The following is a 21,072-nucleotide window of genomic DNA, read 5'->3' on the forward strand; positions in this document are numbered from 1 at the left end:
ATGGATGGAAATTGTGTTGTTGGACATTTTTGTGGTGGTGGTTGTTGTTGTTGTTGTTGTAGTTGTGGTTGTTGTTGTTGTTGTAGTTGTGGTTGTTGTTGTTGTTGTTGTAGTTGTCGTTGTTGGATTGTTTCTGTCGAGTTTGATGACAACGAAACCTCCAATCAATATGTGATGGATGGAAATTGTGTTGTTGGAAATTTTAGTGTTTGTTGTTGTTGTTGTTGTTGTTGTTGTTGTTGTTGTTGTTGTTTTGCTGTTGTTGAGCATTGTGTTGTCGCTGTCAATGATAATAATATCTAATGAAACTTCCAATCAATTTACCTGTGTCATGCCTGTGTTCCGATGACGTATCAAATCCTCCATTATTTATTCCTGGCATGTTAGAAATTTAACACAACACACACATACACAATCACACTACTAGTCCAATAGTTACAACACTAACAAAAGTGCACACATAAGTGCACTATCTAAAGCTAACACAAATAAGAAGAAAACTTTTTTTTGAAAGGCACTCGCAACACACTGATACTGGTATATTCTCGACAAAACATTAAAAAAAAATAATTTTGGCCAGAAAATTATTGATGCATAATATATCGATGAAATACAAATTTGGCCAGAAACTATCAAAACATATTAATAGATGAAAATGACTTTTAACGTATCCAAAATGATAAAGCCACGCCTCCTTTAGAAGTCTCGTGTTTAAGACTGTTTGACAAGTTAGGAGTCATTTTAATAATCTATCGATGTGTGTTTTCATAGTTTACCTGGCCAAAATTTTAATCTTTCGTTTTATGTAGCTAACATTTTCTGGCCAAAATGGTAAAAAAAAAAAAAATTGTTATGTCATGGTACGGCACCACACCGGCTGATCTTTAATAGAATCTTTCGACGAGACTAAAGGCCATTCAGAACTCAATTGGGATATGACATGTTACGATGACGAAGTTATATAGATTATGAATTGGTTCAGTCTTGCGCTTCGTTTGAGCCGGCCGACCAATCAGCGCTTGAATATTACAATCTTAAGCCCCGCCCACTTGTCCTTCCATCGTCACCCCCCCCCCCCCCCCCCCCCCCTACTACCTCCAATAGGTTAAATTGCTCCAAATATCATTGTATCAATATGGTACCGTCAATGCTGTCGTACTCTGGAAAAACTCATATTTAAAAATTTGGCCAGAAAACTCGTCCTTCATATATCGATCGATTTAAATGACTCTCATCTTGGCAAAAACTCTCAAACCCGGGTTTGAGAGTTTTTGCCAAGATGAGAGTCATTTAAATCGATCGATATTTGAAGGACGAGTTTTCTAGCCAAATTTTTAAAAATGAGTTTTTCCAGAGTACGGACTATGCCTGTAAGAACGATTTGCCATTTCCGTTATCTGGTATTTACATAGTAGTTGACAACAGTTTCCTTTTTTATATTTATTTCTTATTCCTGTACAGTACACGCCGAATAATAACCCGCTGCGTATATCATGCTTGTTTTCTTATGCGACTTTTTGTACATTATGTTCACATTATTCACACTTACCTTTGGACTGGCAGGTCCATCGTTCAAGAACCTCTGTAGTAAAGCGCAAAGTTTAGCCCTCGGCAAAAAGGCAATTTATTCACATTCTCTTATATAGAGGAAATGAATTTGACGTCACTCAGCTCTTTTTAATTTTTTTTTATACAGCCATTTGATGATTAGTTCTCACTAAATTATATAAATCAGACTACAATCGTTTAAGGTTATAACATAGTTTTGTGTGTTGATTTGTTAAATTCGGCTGGTGGATGTTGTGAGTGTTTTAGCTAAATGCATGACATCAATAACTCGGGGTGTTAAATGAGCACCGGGTCGGTAGCAGCGTTGTCTTTGTTGAAAAAAAAAATGTAATATCGCTTACAGACGTTATGCCTCGTTTTATTGTTAATTTTCCCCTCTCAACGTTGTAAGTTTTAAGCGCCAGTTCAGAGTGGATTCGAAAATACAGCGTCGATTCTGACAAGCCTTTTAACTCACTCAACCCTAACACCGACTATATCCGTAGTTTCCCCGGGTTACTTTTGCCCCATGCCTATTTGTTACATTTTTATGAGAAAAATTATAGGCGTAGTATCAAAGCTAATGTTTTTAGTTTTTACATGTTAATGATAGTTGAATATAAATATCTATGCACATGCTCATTATTGACACATTATGTTTCCAATTTTGAAAAGTAGCAAAAATCTCCAGGGTTGAATGAGTTAAGGCAGACAACTTAACCATTCGGCCATGAAATCCGACATGAATGATTTAAAAGTCAAAATGAAACACGGTCCAAATTATAATTACCGATGAAAAACAAAGAAGACCATTCTTGATGTGCTAAAATTTGTGCGGCTATGTGGTCTAGTGGTATGATACTTGCTTTCAGATCGGAAGGTCCTGGGTTCGAGCCTCGCATAGTTGAGCCCTTGGAAAAGGCTCTTTATTCATATTCTCTCACCGTACTCAGGTGTAAAATGAGTACCTGGCCGTTAACCGTGTAACAACGCCATACCACAAGACCACATGGAAGATGACTTTGCAGAAAGGGCTCTCCATCCAGATCTGGCCTCAGCCTTCCCCATTAGTGCCGAGCCGTCCATCCTTGTCCATTCCTTTACATCATCCCTCCAGTAGTAATAGCAGTAGTAGTAGTAGTAGTAGTAGTAGTAGTAGTAGTAGTAGTAGTAGTAGTAGTAGTAGTAGTAGAGTAGTAGTAGTAGAGTAGTAGTAGTAGTAGTAGTAGTAGTAGTAGTAGTAGTAGTAGTAGTAGTAGTACACTTTGTGTATCGCCCCCTCTCCTTCTGCCTGCCATTTCAACCGGCAGGTGGAGACATTGGGTGGCAGTCAATCGACTTCGGGCGAGAACCTGCTTAACGGCAAAAAATCGCTTCATCAGTGGGGGGGGGGGGGGGGGGGGGGGGGCTTTCCACCTGTCCAATATGTACCCGTTGTGGTATCGATCCCGAAACCGCAGAGCATCTAGTTGAACGATGTGTTGTGACGAAGCTTCTGGGTGGGTTTGCGACCGTGCACGAGTGCGGTACGGAATTTGCTGATTGGGTCGATCGTCATAACTTAGTAGTGTGAGCACCATTAGAAACTGCTGCCAGTGTCTCATGGGGAGAAACAAGACCAAACCATGGCAATTTTCCAATTTTGATCATGGACAAGAGGGATTCCTGTGGTCCTGTATCACCGGGCACTTAAACGGTCAATACTGTATCATTATATTTTATGAATTGAATCATGACCTTTATTTACTGGCTTGCCATCCAACATCTAAGATGGCGACAACAAAAGACACTATTTTACTATTCATCCCAGACTCACTCATGCGTGAAATCTCATAAAACTCCCCATAAAAAAACCCAACACCCTTCATGGGAATTATTGTATACAATTAGTTCTCATTTGTAACCAATCGCCACGAAACGATGTGACGTTGACGCTTAAGGTGATAAGTAGTGAATTGATAGTAAAAGACACACAAATCGAGAATTGAGTTTATTTTTATGTTTTATTTATCAGATTGAATCGAATTTCTCAATGTAAAAATTAAAATATTATATTTCAGAGCGAGATTCATAAAAGTGTGGAGTGAGCACTTTGACCAATAATGATGAGACAAATAGGGCATGGAGAAGTGCCAGATGAAAACATAGAATAAAAAGTCACGGGGTCAATGCCAAACTCAGGATCCAATTGACACGACACCCTCCGCCTGGCCAGGGACCCCTTGTAAAGCGCTTTGAGCACGTTTAGTGGATATTGCGCTATATAAAAACTCAATTTAAACAAAAATTCTATTTTTAGCATTTGGTCCATCGCGACATCATACCGTTTTGAGATGATTGGTCATATCCGGTCGTAGCCAGGGGGATTGAAATTGTATTGAAAGTAACAACCCGATGGATGTACTTGACCCTCCATTGTAGAAAAGCAAAATTCCTCTAGACCTGGATTGAAAGATGCCTTTATAAACATCTCAAAACCCTTCCCCCCCCCCCCTCCCATTCCTTGCCTTGTATTGAAAAGAACAACTCGATGTTCTTGACGCTCCATTAAAAAAATGTTCCTAGAGACCCGAAGTGGACGATGTCTTTACAAACATCTCAACCCTTTCCCCCCTCCCATTCCTTGCCTTTGATCTGTCTGCTTTCTTTATTCGATATAATATGGTGTTTTCAATCTTTTGAATTAGCGAGCAAAAGCTACGCTGTGCTCCCCTCTCAAACAAAATCTAGCACACAAACCCACAAACACACACACACACACAAACACACACACACACACACACCATCGTCATCATCATCATCATCATCAACATCATCATCGTCGTTATCATTGTCATCATCATCATCATCATCATCATTGTTATCATCAATATCATCAGCATCAGCAGTTGCGGACATTATCAATTTTGAACCGGTAGGCCAGTCTAAAATAGTTGCGGTGAACCTAAAAAAAAAAAAAAGAATTAAGCCCTTTCTCAACGCATCATAAGATCTTGACGCTTAGGAATTCCACAAAGGAATATAGATATTCCATCAAACAAGATGTCTGATGTCAACAGGAATCACCCATGTTGTTAAAATTAGCAAATTGGGGGTTAATAGACTTGTCTTGCCCAAGGAAAAAAAAACGAAAGAGACTGAAGAGGGGCTCGAACTCGGAACCTTCCGGGTCACAGTGTAATGTCTAACTACTCGGCTACTTCGTCCCCCTGATAAACCCGATGTTTTAAAAAAAAATGAATTTTTGACATAATTTATAAAATTTGGTTAAAACTAAAATATTTTCACTGAGAAAATGGAGGGGGGGGGGGGGGGTGGGTGGGTAGAGGGTAATAGATAGAGGAGAAGAGGGGATTAGAAGGAGAGAAAGAAAGAAAGGGAGCAAGGGATAGACAGAATGAGGAAAGGAGATGGAGATATATATATATATATATATATATATATATATATATTATATGTATATATATCATGAGAGAAATATATAGACCTAAAGAGAAAGAGGGAGCAAGACAGGAGATAGAGAGAGAGCGAGAGAGAGAGCGAGAGAGAGAGAGAGAGAGGGAGAGAGAGCGAGAGAGAGAGAAAGATAAAGAAAGATAGAGAGAGAAAGAGAGAGAGAAAGAGATATAAAGAGAGAGAGATAAAGAAAGAGAGAGAGAGAGAGAAAGAGAGATAAAAAGCGAGAGAGAGAGAAAGATAAAGAAAGATAGAGAGAGAAAGATAAAGAAAGATAGAGAGAGAAAGAGAGAGAGAGAAAGAGAGATAAAGAGAGAGGGAGAGAGAGAGAGTTATAAAGAAAGAAAGAGAGAGAGAGAGATAAAGAAAGAAAGAGAGAGAGAGAGAGAGACAAAGAAAGAGAGATAAAGAGAGAGAGAGAAAGATAAAGAAAGATAGAGAGAGAAAGAGAGAGAGAGAGAGAGAGAAAGAGAGATAAAGAGAGAGAGAAAGAGAAAGAAAGACAGAGAAAGAAAGAGAGAGAGAGAGAGAGAGAAAGAGAGATAAAGAGAGAGAAGGAGAGAGAATTATAAAGAAAGAAAGAGAGAGAGAGAGATAAAGAAAGAAAGAGAGAGAGAGAGACAAAGAAAGAGAGATAAAGAGAGAGAGAAAGATAAAGAAAGATAGAGAGAGAAAGAGAGAGGGAGAAAGAGAGATAAAGAGGGAGGGAGAGAGAGAGATAAAGAAAGAAAGAGAGGGAGAGAGATAAAGAAAGAAAGAAAGAAAGAGAGAGAGAGAGAGAGAGAGAGAGAGAGAGAGAGAGAGAGAGAGAGAGAGAGAGAGAGCGCCAACAAGGAATTCGCCTCTTTTTCACTGACTTTCCTTCGTCTTTGAAAGCATATCGGGTTTAACAGGAAATGACACCAGGATAATGTATGAAAACATAGACGAGATACTGGCCAGGCCTTATGGCGTCATCTTGATTTTTTTTCTCTCTCGGCTATGTGGTCTAGTGTTGCGACTCACCTTCTGACCGGAGGCTCCAGGGTTCGAGACCCACTTTCAGCGGCGCATAGTTGAATCTTCTGAAAAACCTCTTTACTCACATTCTCTCATCGTATATATAAACAAAATTATGTCCTTCCGCCGCATTATTATTATTATTATTATTATTATTATTATTAATATTATTATTATTATTATTATTATTATTATTATTATTATTATTATTATTATTATTATTATTATTATTATTGTTAATCATCATATAAATGATAATGAAAAAAAATAAAAAAATAAAATAATAATAATATATAATAATAATAATAATAATAATAATAATAATAATAATAATTTCTATAGTATTTTCTATAGCGCCCTTTTCCACCAAAAGTGCTCGGAAGAGCTTATAAATATATGAACATGCGATGATATATTGTATCATTCAATAAAATCACTCATAGAAAACTGAAAGGAAGTAAGGTAATGTGGGGGAATTCCACATCCGGGGTACTTCCACACCCACATTCATTATATCCAGTTCTTCGCAGAAAGAATGCAAAAAGACCCAATGGATACTGTTCAAAGTTTTAACTGCCTTTGATTTCTATTTATTGTTCGAACACAAAAAGCAGCCACTTTTACTACTGTTGAATTTTGACAATTTTTCTAGTTTTTATGAGCCCATTGAAGGTAAGTGCAACACTCATTGTTTTCAAGTATTACAAAATGTAGCAATGACTATGAAAAATGTTTTTTTCTCTTTTTGAGGAAATTTTTTGTCTAAAATCAAAGCTCTATCTCCACTGAGTAAAAATGTTTTTGAGTTTTGAAAATCCATTCATAAATAAACAAGTTGTGCAGTTTCAAAGGTGTCATTTATTTGGATGACTCGCAAAGAGGAAAAAAACGCGAAAATATGGGACGCTTTTTCGGCATTTTTTTTACGACCTTTGGTTGTATCTTGCGTAATAAATGGATTAAAAGATTGAAACTTGAAGAGCAAATTAGGATGGTGTTTTGTAAAATACGGGAAAAGTACTCGTCATATTCATATGAAATTTTACAACCAAAAAGAAGAAATGTTCATGTATTACCGTGTCAGCGACAAAACCTCCACGCCCGGTAGTTTTAGAAATATTTTACTCCAAAGAGTATAAATCTATTTTTAACGGTGTTCTGGTAATTGCACGAGTTTTGTCGCTTGACATAATCTAAAATGACCTTTTTTCTAACTGTGTGCCAACTTTCAGTCATATTCATCGATAAACAGCGTCGTAATTAATTTTTTAAAATAGTATATACGAAACGGCTTCGTCCCATATTTTGACGCGAATTCGGGCACTTCGTGAGCAAAAAAGAGGCCCAAAGATTTGTGCGGGATAGTCATTGCTACAAAATGTTAAATTTTCTTCAATGTTGAAGCTCAAGCTAGAAATGCCTAATCATTCATCGGATATGTAAAATTTCCCCCCAAACCTGTTCTAGATTACTTAAGTAAAATGCTGTACCTATTTAAGATTGATTCATACTCGTAAATGTCAGGGAAATACCCTTTAACAGTCGTAACGTCACTTCCTTCCTAATGACGCATGGTAACTTAGTAACACTGACTCTAAACTATCGCAACATTGGCGGACGCCCGTATGAAATATTTCCCCGGAAAGCATAAAAGCGTATCCAGAGGAAAAAAACCCCATAAATTTGATCATGTTTTGACTTTTATACATTCTGATCACAAGGCATATGAAAAGTTCTTGCCAGCATGAAGAATAAAAAGTAATGATTTTCTTTGTTTAGAACCAAGATGGCCGCCGCTGCCGGGAGACGTGACATCAGACTACTGAATCCAATTCCACACCCTACAGGTTTCGAATTTCTAGTGACTTTTTGTGTGAAAATATTTAATCGAAATCCCATGTCACTGGTTTTACTTTACAAAGAGAGGCCCCAGCTATCATTTCAAGTAATTAAATAGTTATATCCTGATCCATGGGTGTGTTTTTATTTGGTATTGGAGCAATTCCAGACCAATAATCTTGGAAGTGTAGCCTATTAATCCTATTCATTTCAGACGTTAATTAATTTTCCTGATTGTTTCATTCTCGTCTTTGCATGCTTGTCGTGATTGGTGTGGAATTACCCCAAAATGGTGAATATGCGAATAAAGAGAAACATTGGAATTTATGAAGTGTTGTTCCTTTTTAAAATGTTATTTGTACAGAATCCAAGTGTGACTGGCTTTGGTATACTTGTATTCTGTTTGTGTGTTTACCTCATCAATAGAAATTTTATGACAATAAACTGAAAAAATTGGGTGTGGAATTCCCCCACCTTGCCCTACTCTGTCTTTAAAGAGGCTTTAAAGGAGGACAGAGAATTACGGTGTCTGGTGTCTGCTGAAAGATCATTAGATATCGTCGCCTGGGCAATCCAAGAAGGAATATAGATAATTCATCAAACAAGATGTCTGGTGTCAACAGGGATCACCCATGTTGTCCAAGGATGTTTAATAATCTTGGCCAAGGAAAAAAACGAAAGTGCCTGAAGCGGGGCTCGAACCTGGGACCTTCCAGATCACAGTGCAATACCTTAACCACTCGGCCACTTCTCTTTATTCATCCCCTAGGGGAAATTTGTCTTTATGGTATATTCGGAAGACGGAACAACCCAGGCGTCAGCCGCAATGCAGCGCCGCAAATAGAGCTAGGGCGAGGTCACTTATTGCTCAAGGCCTCTCAGCGTATCAATCAGCGGGTGTTCGAACTCGGTACCTTTCGGCTACGAAGCAAAGACCGTTGCGTATCGCTTGGGCCACGCTGCCCCTACATGTCAAATGTTGATTTTGGCTAGAGACTGACATGAAATTTGACGGTCCCTCTATTGGTAAACAACGGGTTCTTTGTACAAATATTGGATAGATCTAGAAGCTCTGCTAAAAAAAGAACAAACTAATCACGATCGTTGTCTATAGATAGTATGCGCTTGGCTAAGAAGCTCACAACATTGCCATCCGGAAGTATAACGGGCCAACACACAAAACTATCTATGTGTAACCATGAACGTTTTTATAGTCTGGTTAATACAGTTTAATGAGAATTACTCATAAACGCGGATGGCAAAACGCATTAACAAAGACCTGAGTGACGGCAATTTCATACTATCTATAGATAGAATGAAGTCGACGTCACTTGGGTCTTTGTTATTGCGTTTTGCAATCCACGTTTATGAGTAATTCTCACTTCACTGTATTATCCAGACTATACAAGTTCATGATTACACAGAGTTTTGTGTGTTGGTCCGTTATACTTCCGGATGACAAGGTTGTGAGCTTCTTAGCCAAGAGCATACTATCTATAGGTTTTTTCACGTGTTATACAACAGCAACACGTAACATGTATAAAGGGACATGACACCTGTTAGGAAATATCCCATTTTCTTTTCGACAGAGATAACGCTGTTAACGGCCAGGTACTCATTTTACACCTGAGTACGATGAGAGAATGCGAGTAAAAAGCCTTTCCCAAGGGCTCAACTATGCACCGAGCGAGACTCGTACCCGGGACCTTCCGATCCGCAAGCGAGTGTCATACCACAGACCACATCGCCGCAACTATGGGACTATACCAACCACACTGTCGTACTCTGGAAAAACCCATATTTTAAAATTTGGCCAGAAAACTCGTCCTTCAAATATCGATCCATTTAAATGACCCTCATCTTGGTAAAAAATAAAACCCTCTCAAACCTGGGACCTCGCAAAGACCCAGGTTTGAGAGTTTGAGGGTTGGCCATGCACCCCTTGTAAAGAGCGTTGAGCACGTTTAGTGGATATTGCGCTATATAAAAGCTCAAGTTTTTTTTTTCTATTGCAAAAAAACAAAACAAAACAAAACAACAAAAACAACAACAAAAAAATAACCCTCTAACGTTAAGGCTAGTTTGGCTGCAGAAACGATACGAGTATGCACTTACTGCATTTGAGTTTGAGTGTAGAAAAAAATCAATAATGTATAGGGTAGGGATGATACTTCGAGAATAAAAAGTCTTGAAAATAGTAGTTAAGGAAAACATTTAAAAACAAACAAACAAACAAAAAAAAATTACCCACTTTCCTCACTAGTAATAGCAGCATTCCTTTAGAGCCACTAGGCCCAGGGAGCCGGCGTTTATCCCAGTTTCTATAGCGTGAAACGGACAACAGCAATTGCTAGCTACCATTTGGATAGGATGCTAGTCTATTGTTGCAAGTACTTTCCGCCAGATCTAACAGAACGGGCTACCCGGTCACTGTTGGGTGGACAGATGATATGGACGTTTCGGGATTCCCCTTTGTCAACAAAAACACGATGATTGAAACACCTAAGACGAATGAGATATGAGTAAGTGCATCGCTAAGGCGGAGGGTCCCGATAGCTCAGTTGGTAGAGCACTCGCTAGGGACCAAGATCGATCCCGGGTGCAGTCGAGATTTTTATCTGATCCCCCTATCCACCCAGCATTGAATGGGTCGTTGGGACTGTTAGATGTGCCGGAAAGTACTTTGCAATAGATTAGCGTCCTATCCAAAGGATAGCAAACAATTGCATTATCAAATTGTCCATTTCACGCTATAGAAACCGGGATAAACTCCGGCTCCATCTGAAGAACTACCTACCATCGCTAAGGCGAATAAACAAAACAATATTTTGCATTATGAGGTAAACCTTTGTTTGTTGATTTACGAGTTTTAAAATAATAAAATAAAAAAAGATTTGGAAAAAATAAAAATTGTGACCCATTGTCTCCAAACGGTATTATGTCGGAAGGAACCAGATGCTTAAAAGCCGAATTAAATGCTGAACTGGTTAAAAATATAAATTGTTGGCATCAGCACCCTAAAAAATGGAATCCATTCTCCTTAATAAAACATACAAACTCAACACAATTCTGATATTTCTGGCTATAAATTCAATTTTCAACATCTTAACCAATCCGACTTTATACCGATTTGAGGCGAAGGGTAAAAAATAAGGTAGTATTTGTTGTTGGTTTATAATTTAGCTGATATCACCTGTAATTAATCACAACACAAACCGGATCAGTGAACTACAACTGGAATGGACGTAGAATTTGTTTGGGGAGACAGGCTGATCTGAAAAGATTCAATGGCCCCCATAGGCAAACTGTCGTGATAAAAACAAATGTTATTGAAATTCAAAGCCATGACGCATGAATTAGATATAATTAGTATATAATATAGTGCTGAAATCGTATTGCGTCTGTGGCTCTGTGTGTGTATGTGTGTGTGTGTGTGTGTGTGTGGAGTAAATTAGAGTCCTTCAGAGCCATAAGGCTCATGGAGCCGAGTTTATTCCTGTTTCTATAGATGGCACGAAATTGACGTCTCTCAGCTCTCTTTTATTATTTTTTGACAGCTATTTTTTGGGTAGTTCTCACTAAATTCTATCAATCAGACTATAAACGTTTAAGGTTACACATTATAGTTTTGTGTGTTCGTATGTTACATCCGGCTGGCGGATGTTATAAGGTGTTTTTTTTTATTAAGCACACATACCATTAATAGCGTGAAATGGACAATAGCAATTGCTTAATATCATTTGGATAGGACGCTAGTCTATCTGAAAATGTAATTTCCACCAGATATTACAGATCCAGCTATCCAATCCCTGTTGAGTGGACAGAGAGAGAGAGAGAGAGAGAGAGAGAGAGAGAGAGAGAGAGAGGGGGGGGAGTAGAGAAACAAAATCCCAACTGCAACTAACTGTGATAGATCTCGAACTCTTTGCTTGTGAAGCGAATGCTCTATCAAGTAAGTGATCAGGACCCATTGGACTAAAAATTCATTTGTTTTTGTTTTGTTTTTGGTTTTCTTTTATTTGTTTGCTTTTTTCCCCATCTAGTTCATTTCGACAAAATGCCATAATGAAGTGGGACAGCGTGGCTCAGCGGTACGGTCTTTGCCTCGTACCCGAGAGGTACCGAATTCGACCACCCGCTGCTGCCGTGAGCAAGTCACCTCGCCCTAGCTCAATTTGCGGCGCTGCACTGCGGCTGGCGCCTGGGTTATTCCAATCTTCCCATGGAATAGACTCTAGAGACAAATTTCCCCTATGGGATGAATAAAGGGAATTTTATTTATTTTAATTTTAAAAAGCATGTGTTTTTTTCCTGGCCAAAACACAGAAAATTTGTTGTGTCAATGCAGACAATAATTAATTGTACTATCAAGCTGTAATTGGCTGTTTTACCCAATGACAACAAACACTGAATGAAAAGAAAACAAGACACTTATCCACGAAGGGCTCAGAAATAATTATACGCAAAGGATTGTCTCATCGATATTGATAATGGAAATATATATATATATATATATATATATATTATATATATATATATATATATATATATATATATATATATATTAATATGCAAAAAAAGTCATATATTGGTTATATATTTTACGGATATTTTTTTTCCAAATATCTTAATTAACACAACTTCAATAATTTTGATTTTCAGAAAAATGCTCAACAACCTCCCACCTAAAAAAAGTAGCTAACCCCCCCCCCCTCACCCCCCCCCTCCCCCCGCCGCCACAAATAAAAAACCATAATAAAAAAAAAACCTGGCAAAATGTTAAAACAAATCGATTTCTCGATTTATAAGACATTTGAAAAAATGCCATCTTTATAAATTTTGACATTTTAAAAGTCAAACTGTCAACCCGAAATGCACAATAACAGAAGGGTACAAGGTCATGCCGACACACAGTCAATGCACTCCTTTCACCTAAATTTTTTAATTTTAATTTTTATTTTTAAAAAGAATTTTAAACTGGTTTGCGTGAATGAAGTTTATTTTTTGTTGTCTTGTTTGATTTGTGCATGTGTGGGCATGTGTGTGTGTGTGTGTGTGTGTGTGTGTGTGCATACGGTGTGAGAAGGGTGGGGAAATGTTGATCTTCGGACGTATTACAGACATGATAAACAAAGACCCCGTATCTCCTTTACATAAAGAATGTCAAGTTAATGAGTCTGTAAAAAAGCCACATCACGTAGGAAAATAGGAATATAAATATTTAATTGAATGCCATTATTTAACGATAAGACCCTTTTTTCATTTGCTAAAGCCATTGAAATCTCCAAAGAATTATGTATAAAAAAAAAACACCACCAAACAACCAACTCAGTTCAGAGTTTATTCTATTTCCCGTCAAGAGCCTTGAACACCGTGAAGGGTTAGGGGTTGTCGTGTCCTATTCTTGAATCTATTTATGTGTTGGTAACAACAAGATATGAAGTGAGTAGAAAAGCCAGAAGACAATAGAGAATAAAAAATTTTTTCGCGGCGGTGGTGGGGTTTGAACCTGCGACCTTATTGGTACGACAACTCCGCCTGGCAGGTGAGAGCGTGGCTCTACCGTGTGAGCTATCCACGAACACAAAAATATTCGTTTCAAACCCAAAGTCATTTCTAGATCCCTCTCTCACCCACTTCTTGAGATCGCCGATTCGTTCACCACCATCGCGAAGTAATTTTGACCAGCAGTTAAGCTTAATAGCCAATATCTCATCACAAAATATAAACATAGAAACGATTGAGACATTGAGTATGCTCCCGGTGTATGGGGTGAATTTTTATTCAGAAAAGTGAGTGGAGCAGGCACTTATGTTGGTAACAACAAGATATGAAGTGAGTAGAAAAGTGCCAGAAGACAATAGAGAATAAAAAATTTTTTCGCGGCGGTGGTGGGGTTTGAACCTGCGACCTTATTGGTACGACAACTCCGCCTGGCAGGTGAGAGCGTGGCTCTACCGTGTGAGCTATCCACGAACACAAAAATATTCGTTTCAAACCCAAAGTCATTTCTAGATCCCTCTCTCACCCACTTCTTGAGATCGCCGATTCGTTCACCACCATCGCGAAGTAATTTTGACCAGCAGTTAAGCTTAATAGCCAATATTCTCATCACAAACATATAACATAGAAACGATTGAGACATTGAGTATGCTCCGGTGTATGGGGTGAATTTTTAATTCAGAAAAGTGAGTGGAGCAGGCACTTATGTTGGTAACAACAAGATATGAAGTGAGTAGAAAAGTGCCAGAAGACAATAGAGAATAAAAAAAATTTTCGCGGCGGTGGTGGGGTTTGAACCTGCGACCTTATTGGTACGACAACTCCGCCTGGCAGGTGAGAGCGTGGCTCTACCGTGTGAGCTATCCACGAACACAAAAATATTCGTTTCAAACCCAAAGTCATTTCTAGATCCCTCTCTCACCCACTTCTTGAGATCGCCGATTCGTTCACCACCATCGCGAAGTAATTTTGACCAGCAGTTAAGCTTAATAGCCAATATTCTCATCACAAACATATAACATAGAAACGATTGAGACATTGAGTATGCTCCGGTGTATGGGGTGAATTTTTAATTCAGAAAAGTGAGTGGAGCAGGCACTTATGTTGGTAACAACAAGATATGAAGTGAGTAGAAAAGTGCCAGAAGACAATAGAGAATAAAAAATTTTTTTTTTCTCAAGAAGTGGGTGAGAGAGGGATCTAGAAATGACTTTGGGTTTGAAACGAATATTTTTGTGTTCGTGGATAGCTCACACGGTAGAGCCACGCTCTCACCTGCCAGGCGGAGTTGTCGTACCAATAAGGTCGCAGGTTCAAACCCCACCACCGCCGCGAAAATTTTTTTTATTCTCTATTGTCTTCTGGCACTTTTCTACTCACTTCATATCTTGTTGTTACCAACATAAGTGCCTGCTCCACTCACTTTTCTGAATTAAAAATTCACCCCATACACCGGAGCATACTCAATGTCTCAATCGTTTCTATGTTATATGTTTGTGATGAGAATATTGGCTATTAAGCTTAACTGCTGGTCAAAATTACTTCGCGATGGTGGTGAACGAATCGGCGATCTCAAGAAGTGGGTGAGAGAGGGATCTAGAAATGACTTTGGGTTTGAAACGAATATTTTTGTGTTCGTGGATAGCTCACACGGTAGAGCCACGCTCTCACCTGCCAGGCGGAGTTGTCGTACCAATAAGGTCGCAGGTTCAAACCCCACCACCGCCGCGAAAAAATTTTTTATTCTCTATTATCTTCTGGCACTTTTCTACTCACTTCATATCTTGTTGTTACCAACATAAGTGCCTGCTCCACTCACTTTTCTGAATTAAAAATTCACCCCATACACCGGAGCATACTCAATGTCTCAATCGTTTCTATGTTATATGTTTGTGATGAGAATATTGGCTATTAAGCTTAACTGCTGGTCAAAATTACTTCGCGATGGTGGTGAACGAATCGGCGATCTCAAGAAGTGGGTGAGAGAGGGATCTAGAAATGACTTTGGGTTTGAAACGAATATTTTTGTGTTCGTGGATAGCTCACACGGTAGAGCCACGCTCTCACCTGCCAGGCGGAGTTGTCGTACCAATAAGGTCGCAGGTTCAAACCCCACCACCGCCGCGAAAATTTTTTTTATTCTCTATTGTCTTCTGGCACTTTTCTACTCACTTCATATCTTGTTGTTACCAACATAAGTGCCTGCTCCACTCACTTTTCTGAATTAAAAATTCACCCCATACACCGAGATACTCAATGTCTCAATCGTTTCTATGTTATATGTTTGTGATGAGAATATTGGCTATTAAGCTTAACTGCTGGTCAAAATTACTTCGCGATGGTGGTGAACGAATCGGCGATCTCAAGAAGTGGGTGAGAGAGGGATCTAGAAATGACTTTGGGTTTGAAACGAATATTTTTGTGTTCGTGGATAGCTCACACGGTAGAGCCACGCTCTCACCTGCCAGGCGGAGTTGTCGTACCAATGAGGTCGCAGGTTCAAACCCCACCACCGCCGCCAAAAATTTTTTTATTCTCTATTGTCTTCTGGCACTTTTCTACTCACTTCATATCTTGTTGTTACCAACATAAGTGCCTGCTCCACTCACTTTTCTGAATTAAAAATTCACCCCATACACCGGAGCATACTCAATGTCTCAATCGTTTCTATGTTATATGTTTGTGATGAGAATATTGGCTATTAAGCTTAACTGCTGGTCAAAATTACTTCGCGATGGTGGTGAACGAATCGGCGATCTCAAGAAGTGGGTGAGAGAGGGATCTAGAAATGACTTTGGGTTTGAAACGAATATTTTTGTGTTCGTGGATAGCTCACACGGTAGAGCCACGCTCTCACCTGCCAGGCGGAGTTGTCGTACCAATAAGGTCGCAGGTTCAAACCCCACCACCGCCGCGAAAAATTTTTTTATTCTCTATTGTCTTCTGGCACTTTTCTACTCACTTCATATCTTGTTGTTACCAACATAAGTGCCTGCTCCACTCACTTTTCTGAATTAAAAATTCACCCCATACACCGGAGCATACTCAATGTCTCAATCGTTTCTATGTTATATGTTTGTGATGAGAATATTGGCTATTAAGCTTAACTGCTGGTCAAAATTACTTCGCGATGGTGGTGAACGAATCGGCGATCTCAAGAAGTGGGTGAGAGAGGGATCTAGAAATGACTATTTATGGTAGTCAATGAGTTTCAGGGGTGAATTGACTGCATTCACATTAATGAGTTTCAGGGGTGAATTGACTGCATTCACATTAATGAGTTTCATGGGTGAATTGACTGCATTCACATTAATGAGTTTCATGGGTGAATTGACTGCATTCACACAAATGAGTTTCAGGGGTGAATTGACTGCATTCACATAAATGAGTTTCAGGGGTGAATTGACTGCATTCACATTAATGAGTTTCATGGGTGAATTGACTGCATTCACACAAATGAGTTTCAGGGGTGAATTGACTGCATTCACATAAATGAGTTTCAGGGGTGAATTGACTGCATTCACATTAATGAGTTTCAGGGGTGGATTGACTGCTTTCTCACTATTGAGTTTCAAAGGTGAATTGACTGCATTCACATTAATGAGTTTTAGGGATAATCTGACTGCATTAACATTAATGAGTTTCAGAGCTTATCTGACTGCATTCACATTAATTAGTTATCCGAGCTCATGGAGCCGGAGTTTATCCCCGTTTCTATAGCGTGAAACGGACAATAGCAATCGCTTGCTATCCTTTGGATAGGATGCTAGTCTATCGCAAAGTACTTACCGTCAAATGTAACAGACACAGCTACCCATTCACTGCTGAGTGGACAGGGAGATCAGAAAAAGATCTCGACTGCACCTGGGATCGATCTTGGTCCCTTTGCGTGTGAAGCGAGTGCTCTACCAACTGAGCTATCCTTTCAATGCATAATTTGTCTCATTTCTTAGAATCTTGACTCTTATCGAAACAAACTTGCTTTTAGGTGAAAGGATGCCACATACAGCATTTATCTAATAAATACAAAATACATGTTTTCCGATATCTCCACGTTTTTCTCTTCGCATGACTTAAGTGAGAGGATAACGTTTTATTTTTTTGTTGTCAAATCCAAATTAATGTGAGTTTACTTTGCGCGATGGTTGAAAGTTCTTCTCCTTGGCAACGCCCTTAACAATCAGTGACCCCAGCTGTTTGCAAGTTTTCCAGTCATTGCTTATCCAATGGTCTTCATCGTCAACATAATATTTCTTTCGGGATGAGACAATTAAACTCCGAACACTACCCTTTAATGATGGTTCGGAATTCTATCAGGACATGTTCTAGGTAATTATTTTGAGAATCAGACACAGACAGTCGCCTTGTGGTATACCAAAGTTAGAAAATAAAAGGGCTTTTCCACAGTAGCTAATTAATCTTTGATAATTTGTTTGGTATTATCATTATATTATATTTGTATAAATTATTATAGAGATTATTATGATAAGTTTGTCTTCATCTCCTATGGATCTGAGATCAGCGATGAGTAGTTGTCAGTCAATAGTGTCAAACGCCTCTGACATGTCAATAGCACTGACTTAAGTTCAATGTTTACAGCGTTGATCTTCGCTGTCAGAAATTTGCGGGCCCAAGCTATGTCTGGTGCGCTGCAGTCATTGAAGAAAAAAAAAGATAAATCACGAAATATTTAACTCTGAAATGAAAGAATTTGATTTGCTTTTCGATAGGTCATTCAAGATTTTTTTTTTTTTTTTGCATTCAAATTTTATTAAATAGGAGGGGAGAGGGGGGGGGGGGGGGGCAGGGGGGGAGGGTTGAGTGCTGACATGTTCGAGTGTTTTTGCATACGTGCACATATTGGAAAGCTGATAACCGATTGCCATAGTATGTTTGTTTGAAATTTGTTGATATGGGTTTTTATTACCTTTATCTGAGAGTATTTCGATTACAACAATGAGACTTTATCACTTTGGCTTATCAGACATGTAAACAGGCCCATGTAGGTTTTCTCCCTTATTGCATGTTTTTGACATTAACCCTCTCCTTACCAGCCATTTTCAAGATTTTCCCCAAAACTTCACACCCAACTAACACAAAAACGTATGTTTTATCACTCAAACACAATAGCAGTAAAGTTCTTGCGATACATAATTTCTTTAGCAAAACATACTCTACAACACACTGTTTATTTTCTTTAAATTTTATGATGTACAAGAGAAATTTGAATAAGAAAAATGTTGGTTGTATCGTAACGAATGTGACGATTTTCCTATAGTTGGTAAGGAGAGGGCTAACAGGGGACTCCCATAGCTCAGTGAGTAGAGCACTCGCTTCACAAGCAAAGGGACCGAGATCGATCCCGGGTGAAGTCGAGATTTTTTTCGGACACCCCTTGTCCACCCCCAGGAGTGATTGGGTAGCTGGGCCTGTTAGATCTGGCGGAAATACTTTGCGATAGATTAGCGTCCTATCCAAAGGGTAGCAAGCAATTGCTATTGTCCGTTTCACGCTATAGAAACCGAGTTCAACTCCGGCTCCACGGGCTTCATGGCTCTGAAGGACTACTTTTTAAACTTTTTAAAAATATGTTTTTGACATGTTGAGAAGTGGTGGTCGGCGTTTTGAAGTGAAATTTTAAGTTATTTTCTAGCCAAAATAGATAAAGTCCCGAACTTTTAACACATCATAATTCTCTTTCATATTTACAATGGCTTAAAAACTTAAGATTTCAACAAGTAGCAGTTTTAAACAGTTGCGAAGAGAGAAAAAACCCCACAGACATTTAACTATGTATCTCTCTCTCTGTGGCATATCACTTGGACGTAGCCTCCCACACAGTCCTTCGGAAGAAGTCTCTGTCTTGTGCCCATCTGCCACATTCCGTCACGCCGTTGTTGAGCCATTCCTGTATATCCTGTTGCCATCTTCTTTGTGGTCTTCCTCTGCCTCTTTTGCCCTCCGTCATGCCCTCCAGTACATCTCTCTCTAGTGTGTCGTGTCTTTTCAGGTGCCCAAAGTAATTGAGTTTCAGCTTTTTTTTATCTTACTCATTAGCAGGGACTTTTTTAGTCCTAGTGTTTTCATGATGTTTGCATTGCTTTCTTTGTTTGTCCACGGGATGCGTAAGATTTTTCTATAGCATTTCATTTCGAAGGCGGTTATTCTCTTTTCTGATTCTTTGGTTATAGACCATGTCTCGCATCCATATATTGCAGTGGGAAAAATACAGGATGATAGGATCTTCATTTTCAGTCTGACTTCCTCGCTCTTCCAGATTGCCATCATTTTGTTTAGTTTGCAGCAACAAACTATGTATCTACAGATTGCAATTAATTTTGTGAGACATGACAAAAGTAAATTTAAAAAAAAATACGCATACGCATATTTCACTTTTTGTATTTGGTTTATCAAATGGGGGCGAAGTGGCCGAGTGGTTAAGGCATTGCACTGTGATCTGGAAGGTCCCGGGTTCGAGTCCCGCTTCAGGCACTCTCGTTTTTTTCCTTGGGCAAGATTATTAACCCTCAATTTGCTCACTTTTCTCTAAGAGCACTATGTACATAAGTTGTAGTTGCAGATCTTCTATTGTTCAGATTATACTTATTGCGTTCTGCACTGCGGCTTACGCCAGGGTTTTCTCAGTCATTTATTTAGGACGCCCAACTTTTCTATCTGGCCTCCTGTCGATTGATTGACTTAATCAATAAATAACCAAACCCATTTTGCTGCACTCTGAAAAAAAAAAAAAACCCAAACAAACGGGTATCAAAAATTTTGGAAAGAAAACTCGTCCTTCAAATAACGATCGATTAAAACGACCCTGAACTTGAAAAAAACAAACTGAACTGTCAACTCGGGGACTTGCCAGCACTCGCTTTTCACGCAAAAGGGGTAAAAAAAATCGATCTCGGGTAAAGCTGAGCTTTTTTTTCTGATGCCCCTGTTCACCCAGTAGTGATCGAGTAGCTGGATCTGTTAGGTCTGGCAGAAAGTACATTCCGATAGACCATCGTCCTATCCAAAGGGTATCAAGCAATTTCAATTTTCCGTTTAACGCTAAAGAACTGACACGGGCGGTCAAATTAAATAAAAATAACAACACCCCCTTCCTACTCCCCCCTCCTCCCCCCCTTCCCCATCCCCCCAATTCATCAGATATTTTGCTCTTTTAAATAAAGTTGTTTTTTATTCAATAAGCTAGATCTATATCATAAACTACAAAAATACAAATCAAAGGATTTGTTAGCATTAAGGAATTAACATGAACATCCGAACATCGTTGGCAACAAAATATAAAGTAGGGCATGATACGCTGGAAGGTCAGTCCTCCATTTTGAATTTTTTGTGCTGATCCAAAGATGCAAAGATTATCGTGAATTGTAAAAGAAAACATAACGCACTCGAGGTTTTTTCCCCTTACAAATCTAAGAAAAATAAGTGAGCTTTTATATAGCGCAATATCCACTAAATGCGCCCAAAGCGCTTTACAACTTGTCTGATCGAAAGGTCCTGGGTTCGAGTCTCGCTCAGCGCAAAGTTGAGTCCTTGGAGAAGGCTCTTTACTCACATTCTCTCATTGTACTCAGGTGTAAAATGAATACCTGGGCGTTAACAGCGTTGTCTCTGTCCGAAAAAAAAATATAATATTGCCTAACAGTCGTCATGTCCCATCCTAAATGTTAAATGTTGCTGTTGGCCAGGGACCCATTGTAAAGCGCTTTGAGC

The 21,072-nt window shown here is 38.9% G+C and overlaps 1 protein-coding gene across 2 annotated transcripts in view; it reads right to left on the reverse strand.

Moving 5' to 3' along the window:
- Positions 1-21,072, reverse strand: part of LOC144967451 (potassium voltage-gated channel protein Shaw-like) — a 74,340-nt gene that overhangs the window by 23,938 nt on the left and 29,330 nt on the right. The window contains exons 1-2 of one of the 2 annotated variants that reach the window (XM_078904724.1): positions 870-1,054; positions 325-479 (exon numbers count right to left, since the gene is read on the reverse strand). The exons of the other annotated variant lie outside the window; for it this stretch is intronic. Coding sequence (XP_078760850.1) covers positions 325-382 — 58 coding nt within the window. The 5' untranslated portion in view covers positions 383-479; positions 870-1,054. Of the gene's footprint in view, positions 1-324; positions 480-869; positions 1,055-21,072 lie in introns of those variants that run through there. 2 annotated transcript variants of the gene reach the window in all.

This window comes from Berghia stephanieae, chromosome 3 (assembly GCF_034508935.2).
Source record: "Berghia stephanieae isolate SIO BIC M18660-M18661 chromosome 3, UCSD_Bste_1.3, whole genome shotgun sequence".
Taxonomy (NCBI): Eukaryota; Metazoa; Mollusca; class Gastropoda; order Nudibranchia; family Aeolidiidae; genus Berghia; species Berghia stephanieae.